This window comes from Monodon monoceros, unplaced genomic scaffold (genome assembly GCF_005190385.1).
Source record: "Monodon monoceros isolate NGI ecotype Baffin Bay Population unplaced genomic scaffold, NGI_Narwhal_1 Super_Scaffold_3, whole genome shotgun sequence".
NCBI classification, from domain to species: domain Eukaryota; kingdom Metazoa; phylum Chordata; class Mammalia; order Artiodactyla; family Monodontidae; genus Monodon; species Monodon monoceros.
This window is the reverse complement of record NW_021703780.1, coordinates 62,966,596-62,982,381: the sequence shown is the minus strand read 5'-3', so window position 1 is coordinate 62,982,381 and position 15,786 is coordinate 62,966,596. Positions and strand designations below refer to the sequence as shown.

Sequence of the window (15,786 nt, the reverse complement as noted above, 5' to 3'; positions counted from 1 at the left end):
TCTTAAAACAACGATGGTTCATCCGCTGGGACTGGGGAATAGGAAGAACTTCTGGAGCTGTGCTCACAAAATGCGTGTCAACAGAGTCATCAGGCAAGAAGCAGAGAATGGCTGTTGGGAGACAAATGTCTGACAAGGAAACCTCTCTAAACTGGTAACACTTGAACTGAGACCTAAAGGAGACGGAATTAGCATGCAATGCAATGGTGCACTGGGGAGAAACATCCCAGGCAGAGAGAAAAAAAATGTGCAAAGGTTCTAAAGCACTAAAGAGCTTTATGTGTTAGAGGAAATAAAATAACATAATCTCTCTCTCTCTCTCTCTCTCTGTCCCTCTCTCTCTCTCACACACACACACACACGCAGTTAAGTATTAAAGATGTATTGATAGAAGCTTCAATAAAGTTTTGTTTTAATTAACTTTTTTATTGAAAAAGTAAGATATGCAGATGTTTAAAATATTTGAATAGCATAAAGGTGTAAGGTACAAATTGTTTCTTTCCTGCCCATGACCTACCCTTCCATCCAGTTTTCTAATACCCACTCCACACGTCACAATTAATTGTTTCCAGGGATTTTAAAATTGAGATTGATAGATACTTAATGGGGCCATGAATAGGCTTCTGAAGTCCATGAAACCCCAGTGAAATTCTATGTGAAATTATGGATATGCACACACACAGACATTTTGAGGGGAAGAAGATTCATAGTTTTCATCAGATTAACTAATCATATTTTATTTTCACTAAACCACCATAATTGCCCTTCTCAAGGTCACCAGTGCCCTCCATTGTTGCTAAATCCAAGGGCCATTTCTCAGTTCTCATTTTATTTGACTGCTCTTAGTATGTAATACATATCATAACTTTCTTTTTTGTTTGTTTGTTTGTTTGTTTGTTTTACGGTACGCGGGCCTCTCACTGTTGTGGCTTCTCCCCTTGCGGAGCACAGGCTCCGGAGGCGCAGGCTCAGCGGCCATGGCTCATGGGCCCAGCCGCTCCGCGGCATGTGGGATCTTCCCGAACGGGGGCCCACACATCGGCAGGCGGACTCTCAACCACGGCGCCACCAGGGAGGCCCCTCTTTTTTTTTTTAATTAATTTATTTATTTTTGGCTGCATTGGGTCTTCGTTGTTGGGTCTTTGTTGCTGTGTGCAGGCTTTCTCCAGTTGCGGCGAGCGGGGGCTACTCTTCGTTGCAGTGCGCGGGCTTCTCATTGCAGTGGCTTCTCTTGCTGTGGAGCATGGGCTCTAGACACACAGGCTTCAGTAGTTGTGGCATGCAGCCTTCTGTAGTTGTGGCTTGTGGGCTCTAGAGCTCAGGCTCAGTAGTTGTGGTGCACGGGCTTAGTTGCTCCGCGGCATGTGGGATCTTCCCTGACCAGGTCTCGAACCCATGTTTCCTGTATTGGCAGGCAGATTCTCAACCACTGCACCACCAGGGAAGTCCCCTCATAACTTTCTTTTCCTTGAAATTTTCTTATCTCTGCTTCCACAACACCATATTAATCTGATCTTCCTGATTTTTCCCTGGCCACTCCTCTTTTTTTTTTTAAAAAAAGTTTTAATTAACTTTTTTTCATCTTTATGACCATGAAATATTGGAAAGCCCTATGAACTTAATTTCTTTTCTATCTGCATTCAGTCATAGAATCTCATGGCTATAAGTATCTTCTCATCAAGCAACAAGTATCCTTTGCTATCCAAAAATGAGTGTCCTTTGATAGCCAAATCGCTTAAATTCCGAATTTGAACAGTGAAATTTCAGATAGTGAGGGGTGCCATTATTATCCAACATCATTTTGATTTCTGGGTCTTGAAAAATAAGTGGGAATCTCTTCAGTTCCTGTGTTTGGCTTTCAAGAGTTGGGATGGTGAGGACACTCAGATACATTCATGATTACCACATTTTTATATCAAGCCCAGACCTCTCTTTAACTCTAGACTCATCTATCTAACTAACTGACATTTACACTTGGATGCTTAATAGACATCTCAGGCTTACATGGCCAATGTCAAGCTCCCGCTATTCTCCCCTCACCAGCAACTTCACCAATCTTCCCTCTTCCAACTTCTCAAGGCAAAAATGCTGGTGTCATAAGTAGCTCACCCTTTTACAACCCACGGCCAACTTGTTAGGAACTCTGTCAGCAACACCTACCATTTCCTGAATTTGATAATTTCTCAACCAATCTTCCCAACCTACCACTATCTTGGTCCAATCAACTCTCCAAAAAGGTACTCCTGCTGGGGCCCCCTGAAGTCTGTTCTCAGTTCAGCAGTCAATCAGCCCGTGATACTCCAACACTCTGGTGGCTTACCACCCTACACAGAATGAACAGCCTAGTCCTTACCACGACCTACCAGTTCTCGTAAACTGGGTCCTATCACTTCCGTGTCCTCATCTCCTTCCACTGCCCCTCTCATGCATGCTGCTCCAGCACATTGGCCTCTACTCTGTTTCTTGAACATTTTGGATGTGTTCTCCTCTCACTGCCTGTGCACGGGCTTCAGTAGTTGTGGCTCACGGGCTCTAGAGCACAGGCTCAGTAGTTGTGGCACACGGGCTTAGTTGCTCCGCGTCATGTGGGATCTTCCTGGGCCAGGGATGGAACCTGTGTCCCTGGCATTGGCAGGCGGATTCTTTTTTTTGTGTGTGTGGTACGCGGGCCTCTCACCATCGCGGCCTCTCCCGTTGTGGAGCACAGGCTCCGGACGTGCAGGCCCAGCGGCCATGGCCCACGGGCCCAGCCGCTCCGCGGCACGTGGGGTCCCCGGACCGGGGCACGAACCCGCGTCCCCTGCATCGGCAGGCGGACCCTCAACCACTGCGCCACCAGGGAAGCCCCCTCCATAGATTTTAGATATTCTTCTGTTATTAATTTATTACAGGAGAAGAAAGTCCGACTTACTATGGCTAATCCATAAAGCAGACAGTTGAAACTACAGTTGAGAGTGATGAGCAGCTTTGAACTCAGTATCTTCAACACTTGTCATCAGTGCACGTTATTTCCTCTTCGTCCATCTATGTCGAGCAGAGCACTTTTCAAAAAGCCATGTAGGGGGAAGTCCCTGGAGGTCCAGTGGTTAGGACTCCATGTGTCTATTGCAGGGCACGTGGGTTTGATCCCTGGTTAGGGAACTAAGATCCTGCAAGCTGTACAGTGCGGCCAGAAAAAAAAAAAAAAAGCCATGTAGGAATGGCAACCTCAGGATACTTGTAAGGGTCACTTGCTGCACTTATTGGAGGAATGAACTTCATAAGTGTGCAGTAGGATATATCATGAATGTCATGCCTCTTTAGTGCATTGCCAAAAGTCCTGGTTGTTGGCAGGAAGGTTGGAGGGTGATCATTTCCATGTGGATTACAGTTCCTAAACATTTTGTGTATAGAAGATAATGTCATGGAATCACCTCAGAAGAAATGGAGTGACCTATGGTTTCACTATGATGTGTTTAGGTATGGCTTTTTTTTTTTCCTTGTTGGGATACTTGGTCTCCTTGATTCTGAGGATTATTGTTGGAAATAAAGCAAAAATTATCAGGCATTATTTCTTCATATATTACTTCTGCTACATTCTCTTTCTTCTCTCCTTCTGGAAATCTAATTAAATACATGTTGGACCTTTACAGCCTCTATGTGCCTTACCCTGTACTCTTTATCTTTTCTTTTCTTCTTATTTCTCCATGCTTCTTTCTAGATATTTCTTTTGATTTTCCAGTTTACCCAGCTGTGTCTAATTTGCTATTAAAACTACCCATCAACTTATCAATTTCAATTACCCGTAATGTGTTTTTCTTTTTCTTTGTATTTTATTTATTTATTTTTTAAACATCTTTATTGGAGTATAATTGCTTTACAAGGTTGTGTTAGTTTCTGCTTTATAACAAAGTGAATCAGTCATACATATACATATGTCCCCATATCTCTTCCCTCTTGCGTCTCCCTCCCACCGTCCCTATCCCACCCCTCTAGGTGGACACAAAGCACCAAACTGATCTCCCTGTGCTATGCAGTTGCTTGCCACTAGCTACCTATTTTACATTTGGTAGTGTATATATGTCCATGCTACTCTCTCACTTTGTCCCAGCTTACCCTTCCCCCTCCCCGTGTCTTCAAGTCCATTCTCTACGTCTGTGTCTTTATTCCTGTTCTGCCCCTAGGTTCTTCAGAACCATTTTTTCTTTTTCTTAGATTCTGTATATATGTGTTAGCATACGGTATTTGTTTTTTGCTTTCTGACTTACTTCACTCTGTATGACAGTCTCTAGGTCCATCCACCTCACTACAAATAACTCAATTTCATTTCTTTTTATGGCTGAGTAATATTCCATTGTACATATGTGCCACATCTTCTTTGTCCACTCATCTGTCGATGGACACTTAGGTTGCTTCCATGTCCTGGCTATTGTAAATAGAGCTGTGATGAACATTGTGGTACATGTGTTTTTCAATTTTAGAATTTCTATGTGCTTCTTTTCAAATCTGTTATGCTCTTTTTTGCTTAATAGTTTCTAGTTCTTTCCTGAAATTTTATTTTATTTTTATTTATTTTTTCTGCCATGCCACATGGCATGCAGGATCTTAGTTCCCCAACCAGGGATGTAACCTGTGCCCCCTGCAGTGGAAGCATGGAGTCTTAACCACTGGACCGCCAGGGAAGTCCCTCTTTCCTGAAATTTTTTTTTTTTTTTTTTTTTTTTGCGGTACGCGGGCCTCTCACTGCCGTGGCCTCTCCCGTCGTGGAGCACAGGCTCCAGACGCGCAGGCTCAGGGGCCATGGCTCACGGGCCCAGCCGCTCCGCGGCATGCGGGGTCCTCCCAGACAGGGTCACGAACCCGCGTCCCCTGGATCGGCAGGCGGACTCTCAACCACTGCGCCACCAGGGAAGCCCATTTCCTGAAATTTTAAATCTTGTCTCTCATGTCTTTAAATGAGTTAGATAGTTAATTTTAGGCTATATTTGATATCACATTATCTACAGCCCCTGAAGGTCTGTTAAAAAACACCTCATGGGCTTCCCTGATGGCGCAGTGGTTAAGAATACTCCTGCCAATGCAGGGGACACAGGTTCAAGCCCTGGTCTGGGAAGATCCCACATGCTGTGGCGCAACTAAGCCCGTGCGCCACAACTACTGAGCCTGTGCTCTAGAGCCCATGAGCCACAACTACCGAGCCCGTGTGCCACAACTACTGAAGCCAGCACGCCTAGAGCCCGTGCTCCGCAACAAGGGAAGCCACCTCAATGAGAAGCCCGCGCACCGTAATGAAGAGTAGCCCCTGCTCGCCGCAACCAGAGAAAAGCCTGCACGCAGCAATGAAGACCCAACGCAGCCAAAAATTTAAAAATGAATGACATAAAATAAATAAATTTATTTAAAAAAAGAAAAGAAAAAAATCCCTCAGGCTCTGACACCTCATGCCAGGCTGCTGTCTCCGTGGAGAGGCTTTCCTCACCTGTCTCAGGCTCTGATCAAACATGCCAGGCAGCTCTCCCATGTGAAATCCCTTCTCACTCCACCTAGGCTCTGATACCTCATGCCACGTTGCTCCTCTGTGTCCTGAGCACTCTCCTTACCACATTTGGGACCTGACAGCCTGTGCTGGGTTGCCGCCACATGGATGCCCTCCTAACTATTCTTGGATTGCGACATCTCAGAAGGGACAGCCCCTCAATCACCGTGTGGATGCCCTTCTCACCAGGCTCAGACTGTGACACCCCAATCTGGGCTGCCATAGCCTCCTTCCCTGTGCAAACAGATGCTCACCTAATAGCTTTTGGAATAAATTGTTCAGGATAGGAAGGGAAGAGGAGGGAGAGAAAGAGAAATATTTAGTTTTAAAAAATCCAATCTGAAATTTTTGCATTTTAAGTGAAGCCTTTTTTTTTTTTTTAAGTGAAGCCTTTTGGTTCTAAGAATTTTAATGCAATTACTGATAAATTTTGGGCGGGAGCTACCATTCCATTTTCTATTTTTCATTTGTCCCTATACTCAATTCCACTATTTTATTGCCTATTATTTTCTAACTCTACTATTATGGATGACATACAAGTCTCTACTCTTCTACTGGTTCAATAGAAATTAAACGTGCATCATTAATTTTCAAATATTAATGTTAATCAGTATCTTTACCTTCCTTCTTAGAATACTACCATTTCTCCACTCACAACTTACGTACTATTTTTGTTAAATATTTAAATTCTACATTTTAAAACCCCACAAGACACACTTTGTTTTATGCAGTAAATATTGAGTTACCCACTGTTTACCACTTCCTTTGCCCTTCATTCCTTTTTGCAAATCAGGAATCATTTTTCTTCTGATGTACATCTTTTAGAATTTCTGTGGTTTTACTAAAATGAATCTAATAGAGAATCTCTTTTTATTTATCATGCTTGAGATTTGTTAGGCTTCTTGAATCTATGAATATCTGTAGCCATTTTTAGGTAACTCTCAATCATTATTTGGTTATTGCCTCTACTCTCTCTCTCATCCTCTGTGACTCCAGTTCCCTGTATATTAGAACTTCTCACTGTATCTTCTTTCTTACCCTGTCCCCCTTGCCCCCTGCCTCCCATTTTTTGGTCTTTCTGAACTTCAAGACTTATTTCATCTGACTTATCTCCTTAGTTCGCTGATTCTTTTTCTATGTCCAATCTACTGCTCAATATGTCCAGTGAGCTTATAATTTCATTTATTATATTTTCTCATTGACTCTTTTTCAAACCTATCACTTCTAACAATTTTCAAATTTTTGGATGAAAGATTCAAACTTATATTTTATTTCTTAAAAATAAGCATAGTGGGCTTCCCTGGTGGCGCAGTGGTTGAGAGTCCGCCTGCCGATGCAGGGGACGTGGGTTCGTGCCCCGGTCCGGGAAGATCCCACATGCCGTGGAGCAGCTGGGCCCGTGAGCCATGGCCGCTGAGCCTGCGCGTCCGGAGCCTGTGCTCCGCAACGGGAGAGGCCACAGCAGTGAGAGTCCCGCGTACCACACACACACACAAAAAAGCATAGTACACCTTAAATTAATATATTTTATACGTCAGTTATATCTCAATAAAGCTGAGAGAAAAAAGAGAAAAAAACCATAGTGGTTTTATGGATTATATCTAATAAATTCAATATTTGAAGTCCCTGTTGGTCTCTTATCTCTTTTTTTTCCAAATTTTTAATTGTGGTAAAATACACATAAAATTTACCATGTTAACCATTTTTAAAATTTTTAATTGAGATATAATTGACATATAACATATTAATTTCAGGTGTACAACTTGATTCAATATTTGTATACACTGCAAAATGATCACCACAATAAGTCCAATTAATATCCATCAACTTACATAGTTACAAAAATTTTTTTCTTGTTATGAGAAATTTTAAGGTCTACTCTCTTAGCAACTTTCAAATATGCAATACTGTATTATTAACTATATCACCATGCTGTACAGTACATCCCCATGACTTATTTATTTTATAACTCAAAGTTTGTGCCTTTTGACCCTCTCCACCCATTTCTCCAACCCCTCACCCTCCACCTCTAGCAACCACCAATCTCTGTCCTCTGTATCTGTGAGCTTGTATTTGTTTTTGTTTTTAGACTCTGCATGTAAGGGCGATCCTGTGGTATTTGTCTTTCTCTGACTTATTTCACTTCACTATCTTAATCATTTTTTAAAATTTTTAAAATATTTATTTATTTTTGGCTGTGTTGGGTCTTCGTTGCTGTGCATGGGCTTTCTCTAGTTGCAGCAAGCGGGGGCTACTCTTCGTTGCAGTGCATAGGCTTCTCACTGCAGTGGCTTCTCTTGTTGTGGAGCATAGGCTCCAGGAGCGCAGACTTCCGTTGTTGTGGTGCATGGGCCCGGTAGTTGTGGCTCGTGGGCTCTAGACTGCAGGCTCAGTAGTTGTGGCACACGGGCTTAGTTGCTCCGTGGCATGTGGGATCTTCCCAGACGAGGGCCCGAACCCGTGTCCCGTGAATTGGCGGGCAGGTTCTTTTTTTTGTTTGTCTGTTTGTTTTGCGGTACGTGGGCCTCTCACTGTTGCGGCCTCTCCCGTTGCGGAGCACAGGCTCCGGACGCGCAGGCTCAGCAGCCATGGCTCACGGGCCCAGCCGCTCCGCGGCATGTGGGATCTTCTCGGACCAGGGCACGAACCCATGTCCCCTGCATCGGCGGACTCTCAACCACTGCGCCACCAGGGAAGCCCCAGGCAGATTCTTAATCACTGCACCGCCAGGGAAGTCCCATCTTAATCACTTTTAAGTGTACAGTTCAGTGATATTAAATACATTCATCATGTTGTACAACCATTACCCCATCCATCTTCATATCTCTTTTCATCTTGTAAAATTGAAACTCTATACTCATTAAGCAATAACTCCTCATTTTCTCCTCTCCCTAGTCACTGGCAATCACCATTCTACTGTCTGTGTTTAAGATTTGACTACTCGGGCTTCCCTGGTGGTGCAGTGGTTGACAGTCTGCCTGCCGATGCAGGCGACGCAGGTTCGTGCCCCGGTCCACGAAGATCCCACATGCCGCGGAGCGGCTGGGCCCGTGAGCCATGGCCGCTGAGCCTGCGCGTCCGGAGCCTGTGTTCCGCAATGGGAGAGGCCACAACAGTGAAAGGCCCGCGTACAAAAAAAGAAAGATTTGACTACTCTAAGTGCCTCACATAAGTGGAATCGTACACTATTTGTCTTTTTGTTACTGTCATTTTATTTAGTATAACATCTTCAAAGTTTATCCATGTTGTAGCATATGTCAGAATCACTTTCCTTTTTAAAGCTGAATAATATTCCATTGTATGTATCATATTTTGCTTATCCATCCATCTGTGGATGGATACTTGGCTTTTGGCTACTGTGAATAACGCTATTATGAACGTGGTTGTACAAATATTTCTTCAAGACCCTGCTTTTATTTTATTTTAATTTTTTTAAGACCCTGCTTTTAATTTTTTGGGTATGTATCAAGAAGTAAAATTGCTGGATCACATGGTAATTCTATTCTTAATTTTCTGAGGAATCATCCACAGTGAGTGTAATATTTTACATTCTCACCAACAGTGCACAAGCATTCCAATTTCTCCACATCCTTGTCCATACTTATGATTTTCTGGGGTTTTTTAATAGTGGCCATCTTAATGGATGTAAGGTGGTACATCATTATACTTTTGATTTGCATTTCTCTGATGACTAAAGATGTTGAGCACTTTTTCATGTGCTTATTGTCCATTTGCATATCTTCCTTGGAGAACTGTCTAATCAAATCCTTTGCCAATTTTTGAATTTTTTTTGTTCTTGCTGAGTTTTAGGAGTTCACAACGTATTCTGGATATAAATCCTTCATTATATGATTTGCAAATATTTCTCCCTCTCTCTGGGTTGCCTTTTTACTCTGTTGATATTCTTTTCTTAAAAAATATTTATTTATTTACTTATTTATTTATTTGGGTGCACTGTGTCTTTAGTTGTGGCACGTGGGATCTTTGGTTGGGGCATGAGGGATCTTTTAGTTGTAGCATGCGGGCTCTTAGGTGCAGCATGCGAGATCTAGTTCCCCGACCAGGGATTGAACCCAGGCCTCCTGCACTGGGAGCCCAGAGTCTTAACCTCGGGACCACCAGGGAAGTCCCTGTTGATCTTCTTTTGATGCAAAATTTTTAAAATTTTCATTAAGTCCAATTTGTCTACTTTTTCTTTTGTTGCCTGCACCTCTGATATCACATCCAATAAATCATTGTCTTTGGTGTCATATCCAAGAAATAATTGTCAAATCCAATGTCATGAAGCTTTTGCCCTATGTTTTCTCCTAAGAATTTTATAGTTTCATCTCTTATATTGAGGTTTTTGATCCATTGTGAATTAATTTTTGTATACAGTGTGAGGTAAGGGTCCAACTTCATTCTTTTGCATGTAGTTATCTAGTTTAACCAGCACCAGTTGTTGAAAAGATTGTCCTTTCCCCATTGCACAGTCTTGGCATCCTTGTCAAAAAAATCGTTTGACCATACACACAAAAGTTTGTTCCTGGGCTCTCTATCCTTTCCATTGATCTATGTGTCTGTCTTTATGCCAGTACCACACTGTTTTGATGAGTTTTGAAGTCAGGAAGTTGAGTTCTCCAAAATTATTCTTTTTTTTAAACTTTTGTTTTGTTTTGTTTGTTTATTTTAGATTCTACATGAAGTTTAGGATGGGTTTTTCTATTTCTGCAAAAGACATCCCTGGGATTTTGATAGAGTTTGCATTGAATCTGTAGATTTCTTTTCATATTGTAGACATTTTAAAGTTACTAGGTTTTCCATCCATGAACAGGGATATGTTTCCATTCATTTATGTCTTGTTTAATTTCTTTCATTGATGTTCTATAGTTTTCATTGTACAATTATTTTACCTCCTTGGTTACTTCCTAAGTGTTTTATTGTTTTTGATGCTATTGTAAATGAAATTGTTGTAATTTCCTTTTCAGATTGCTCATTATTAATATGTAGAAATGCAACTGGTTTTTGTGTGTTGGCTTTACATCCTGCTACTTTGCTGAAATCATGTATTAGTCATACAAGTTTTGTTGTAGAATTTTTAGGGCTTTCTATGTATAAGATCATATCATCTGCAAACAGATATCTTACTTCTTCCTTCAATTTGGATGCTTTTTATTTTTTGTCCTTGCCTAATTGTTCTGGCTAGAACTTCCAGTACTATGTTGAACAGAAGTGGTGAAAGCAGGCATCTCTGCCTTGCTCTTGATCTTAGAGGAAAACTTTGTCATTCACCATTGAGTATGATGTTCATTGTGGGTTTTTCTGTTATTATAGTGAGATAGTTTCCTTCTATTCCTAGTTTTGAGGTTTTTTTTGGATCATGGAAATGTGTTCAATTATGTCAAATTATTCTTCTGCATCAATTGAGATGATCATGTGTTTTTTCCCTTTATTTTCTTAATGTAGTGTACTACACTGATTTCTGTATGCTGAACCACCTTGCATTCCAGGAATAAATCTCTTTTGGTGTAAAATCCTTGTAATATACTGCTGAATTTGGTTTGCTAGTATTTTGTTGAGGATTTTTTATCAGTATTCATAAGTGATATTTCTTGTAGTGACTTTGTCTAGTTTCGGGATCAGGGTAATGCTGGATTCATGGAAAGAGTCTAGAGGTGTTCCCTCCCTTCAGTTTTTTGGGAAAAGTTTGAGAAGGGTTGATGTTAGTTCTTCTTTAAATATTTGGTAGAATTCACCATTGAAGCCATCAAGTCTAGGCTTTTCTTTGTTTGGAAGTTTGTTTTTGGTTTTTTTTGAATTTTATTTTATTTATTTTTTTATACAGTGGGTTCTTATTAGTTATCTATTTTATACATATTAGTGTATATATATCAATCCCAATCTCTGTTGGGAGGTTTTTGATAACTGATTTAATAAGTGTATTACCTTGTTTTTTATAATTTATAAAAATGGATACATTGTTTTAGATCTAAATCATTTCAATCTTGACCAGACTGCTTTTAATAATCGTCTAATAAAATGTTATGGAATCTATTCCTCAGCAGCTTTGATATTATTCCTTGACTTAAATATTAACACTTTTATATGAATTGAAAAATGAAGTAAGACTTTTTCTGACAAAAACAATTTTTTTGCTGATTTGACAATAATGACTGGCTTTGTCAATTAGGTTATATGACAGACATTTTCCATAAATTGAATAAGCTAAATGTTTGGCTCTAAGGTCTAGCTGAAAATAAACCTAATCCTTGTGATAAAAGTATTTTACGAAAAATATTGTAAAAGTTCAATGAAATAAGCAATATTGTGATTTTCTCAAGCAGATCTGAGTAAATTGATTTAAACAAGATGCTTCTAAGTTAAAGGTAATAGGTATAACAGTCTTTGTCAGGAGTCAACAAACTATGGCACAGGCCCAATCTGGCCTGCCACATATGCTTTTTTTTGTGTGGTAAAAAATATATAATAATATTTACCATTTTAACCACTTTTAAGTGCACAATTCAGTGACATTAAGTACAGTCACAATCTTGTGCAATCATTACTACTATCCATCTCTTAAACATTTTCATCATCCCAAAGAGAAACTGTCTACCTCCTGTTTTTTTTTTTTTTTTGGCTGTGTTGGATCTTCATTGCTGAGCGGGGGCTACTCTTCGTTGCAGTGCGCAGGATTCTCATTGCACTGACTTCTCTTGTTGCGGAGCATGGGCTCTAGGTGTGTGCGCTTCAGTAGTTGTGGCGCATGGGCTCAGTTGTGGCTCGTGGGCTCTACACTGCAGGCTCAGTAGTTGTGGCACACGGGCTTTGTTGCTCCGCGGCATGTGGGATCTTCCCCGACCAGGGCTCGAACCCGTGTCCCCTGCATTGGCAGGCGGATTCTTAACCACTGTGCTACCGGGAAGCCCCTGCTACCTGTTTTTGTAAATAAAATTTTACTGGGAACACAGCCATGCTCACTCATTTATGTATTGTTTAGAGCTGCTTTTGCGCTACAATGGTAGGGCTGAGCAGTTGTGACATAGGACATATGGCCTGAAAGCCTAAAACATTTGCTATCTGACACTTTATAGAAAATATTTGCTAAACCCTAGTCTTCGATACATTTTAGAGAAGCCTTTTGGTATCCTTCCCAGAAACCGAGAAAGCTAATGACTGTAACAACTGGCATCAATCATACAGTTTCCAATTCTTTTCTTTGCCTCAAAATTGAAGAAACCTAATCAACTTTTCACCTGTTGAGCAATAAAAACGCTTTTTGATAGATTGCTATGTGAATTTAGCTTGCAGTTTGGAGAACTGTGTGAAAGGTACAGTTCACCGCTAAACACTTTAGCATGCATATTTTGAATAAGAGTTCAGTATTTGTTTACTGTTCTTTTCTTTTGAGGGGAAATTTATAGTAAAATGCATAAATTTTCCTTACTATTCCATAATTGGTATACATCTGTGTAATGCAAATCTATTTCTAAGTACAACTTATTATCACCCCAGGAAACACCCTCATGTCCCTCCTTCCCCTCCACTCCCCAGAGGGAACCATACTTCGGAGTTTAGCCTGTTCTGTAACTTCATATATATTGAATCGTACTATGTATATCCCTTTGGGTAAGATTTATTTCCCTCAGTATAATATCTGTGAGATTCATCCATAATGTTGCTGTACCAAGTTTACTCCATTTGGTTATTAGTTAATTTGTCAAATGGCTTCTTGCTCTTTTCATTATTGAGTTGTAGGAGTTCTTTCTATATTCTGGATATGTCTCTTATCAGGTATATAATTTGCAAATATTTTCTCTCTTTCAGTGGGTTTTTTTTTTTCTTTCAGTGGGTTTTTTCATTTTCTTGTCGGTATACTTTGAAGCACAAAAGATTTTAACTTTGATGAAGTCCAATTTATTTTTTCTTTTGTTGTCCATGCATTTTTCTCCAGCCTTTCTTCCTCTACTCCATCATCCACACTGCTGCAGTAGCTACTTCCTAATCGATAATTCTGGTCATGTCATTCTCTCTGTTCAAGCTGGTTTTCTAATGCTTACAGGATATCCCAAATTCACTGCCACCCCAAATAACATCTCTGCTTCAACTCCATGGGCTTAAGGAATTTCACCAAGTATGCTCTCACACTTTAAAGACTTTGTTCCAGTTTTTTCACGCGTTTGAAATCTCCTTTCCTCCCTGATCACAGTGTCTTCATTCTTAAAAACTCACAAGCAGTTAGTCACTTGCTGTTCAGGGGTTAGATAGCATTAAGTTCAAAACCCCATAATGGCCAATCATATTTCGTTAATAATTTAAAATTATTTGCCTTCTGCCTCCCTGTAGGTCATTCACTCATTCATCAAATATTTATTGAACATCTGTTAGATAACCGATTCTGTTCTCAGCACCGAGGGTACACCTGCGAACAAGTCAAGACTAGGCTCTCATGCAATTTATGTGGAAAGTATTCAATAAGAAAATAAGAAAAATACCAGGTCATGGTGAGTGTTACGCCAACAATGTCGAGTGAGTATGATTGTTCAAGATTGCATGGTCAGGGATCACTTTTCTGAAGTACATTTAAGCTATGATTCGAAAGCGCCTGAGTGACAGAGGGGATCAGCTGTTGCAAGGGGTGGTGGTCCCAAATGGTTGTTTACAAAGTACGACAGGGTCACTAGGTCTGAGGGCAAGCGGGGCAGGCGCAGATTCCCACCCGGCGTGTGGGTTCCTCCGCCAGCAGGCGACACCCTAAACGGGTTCTCCTCTCGGAACATCTCACGCCAGCCCTTTTCTCCCCGGCGGTGGCAGACGATAACACAGAACCTCCGTGCAGTAGGAGATTGCATAACGATTCGACGCAGGTACCCGGGAAACAGCCACACACTAACAAGCCGAAACTGGGGGGCGGAGACTGTGAACTGTCCTACAGCCTGGCGGAAGAGGCGGGGGGATGAGCTCGTCCTAGGCCCGCCCAGAGAGAGTGTTGCGCATGCGTATGCGCGTGCTCTCGTCTCTTAGGCGCCGGTCCCGAGAAGGGGCGGGGCCGGCTCTCCGCGCCGGAAGGGGGCTGACTGGGCGGGGCCGGGAGGCGGAGGTGGCGGCTGCGCGCGCGCGTGCGAACGAGGAACGCCGCGAGGGCCGGGGCGGGGCGGGCGGGCAGGGCTGTGGGGACGACGTACGGCGACGATGGCCGCGGCGGCGGGCAGCGGCGGGCTGGGGGCGACGGCGGGCGCTGCGGGTCTGGGAGGCGCGGCGGGGGCCGCGGGCCTGGCAGTTTATCGGCGGAAGGACGGGGGCCCGACCAGCAAGTTTTGGGAGAGCCCGGAGACGGTGTCCCAGCTGGATTCGGTGCGGGTCTGGCTGGGCAAGCACTACAAGAAGGTGGGTTCGCGCGCTCGTAGGGGCCGGAAGGCCACGAGACGGGGGCCGGGGGCGGCGACTGGCCTCGCGGGCTTCTGGCCGCCCCTCCCCCCACGCGCCACGAGGGACAACAAAGGCAGGCGCAGGGCCCGCCACGCCCCCGCGGTGCGCTCTCAGTGTCCGCGCGCAGGGGACTCCACTGGTTCTCCGAGCTCCGCTCTTGGGAGCCCACGCACCCCGGGCAAAAGCCGCTGCTTGCTCCTGCAGGAGCAGGTCGAGGTCAGCGACCCGGAGGGTGTGAATCTTCCTCTTTTGTTGGCTGCTTTAGGTGTGTGAGCTATGATTGTTAAAACTGTCGGAGCCAGAGGTGTAAAAGCGGCAAGTTTTGTTTAGAGACTAGTCTTCAAAGTCAAGTGAGGTGACTAAGGTTTTACTATCTGCTGTTGATATGCTAAAGACGGACTATGGGCGATTGTACTCGGACGTTGGTTACAGCAGGTTAAATATAATGAATTACAGTATTCATGAGAACTAATATTACAAAATGACGGCTTTGGGCTTCCCTGGTGGCGCAGTGGTTGAGAGTCCGCCTGCCGAGGCAGGGGACACGGGTTCGTGCCCCGGTCCGGGAAGATCCCACGTGCCGCGGAGCGGCTAGGCCCGGGAGCCATGGCCGCTGAGCCTGCGCGTCTGGAGCCTGTGCTCCGCAACGGGAGAGGCCACAGCAGTGAGAGGCCCGCGTACCGCAAAAAAAAAAAAAAAAATGACTGCTTTTACTTCACTACTTCTGGTTATGTATAGTGGGAGTGCAAGAGTTAATGTTCACTTGTGGCTAATGTGAGGCCTTCCCTGAGAACCCCATTCATGTTAGATCACCCCGCTTCATATCACCTTTGTTTTCATACCACTTTTTTTTTTTTTTTTTT

The 15,786-nt window shown here is 42.8% G+C and overlaps 1 protein-coding gene across 1 annotated transcript in view; it reads left to right on the top strand.

The window, feature by feature from the left end:
- The first annotated feature begins 14,577 nt into the window (after nucleotides 1-14,577).
- The window catches only part of SMARCC1 (SWI/SNF related, matrix associated, actin dependent regulator of chromatin subfamily c member 1), a 180,858-nt gene continuing 179,649 nt past the window's right edge, over nucleotides 14,578-15,786 (top strand). Inside the window, exon 1 of the mRNA XM_029241737.1 lies at nucleotides 14,578-14,881. Coding sequence (XP_029097570.1) covers nucleotides 14,687-14,881 — 195 coding nt within the window. The 5' untranslated portion in view covers nucleotides 14,578-14,686. The remainder of the gene's footprint in view (nucleotides 14,882-15,786) is intronic.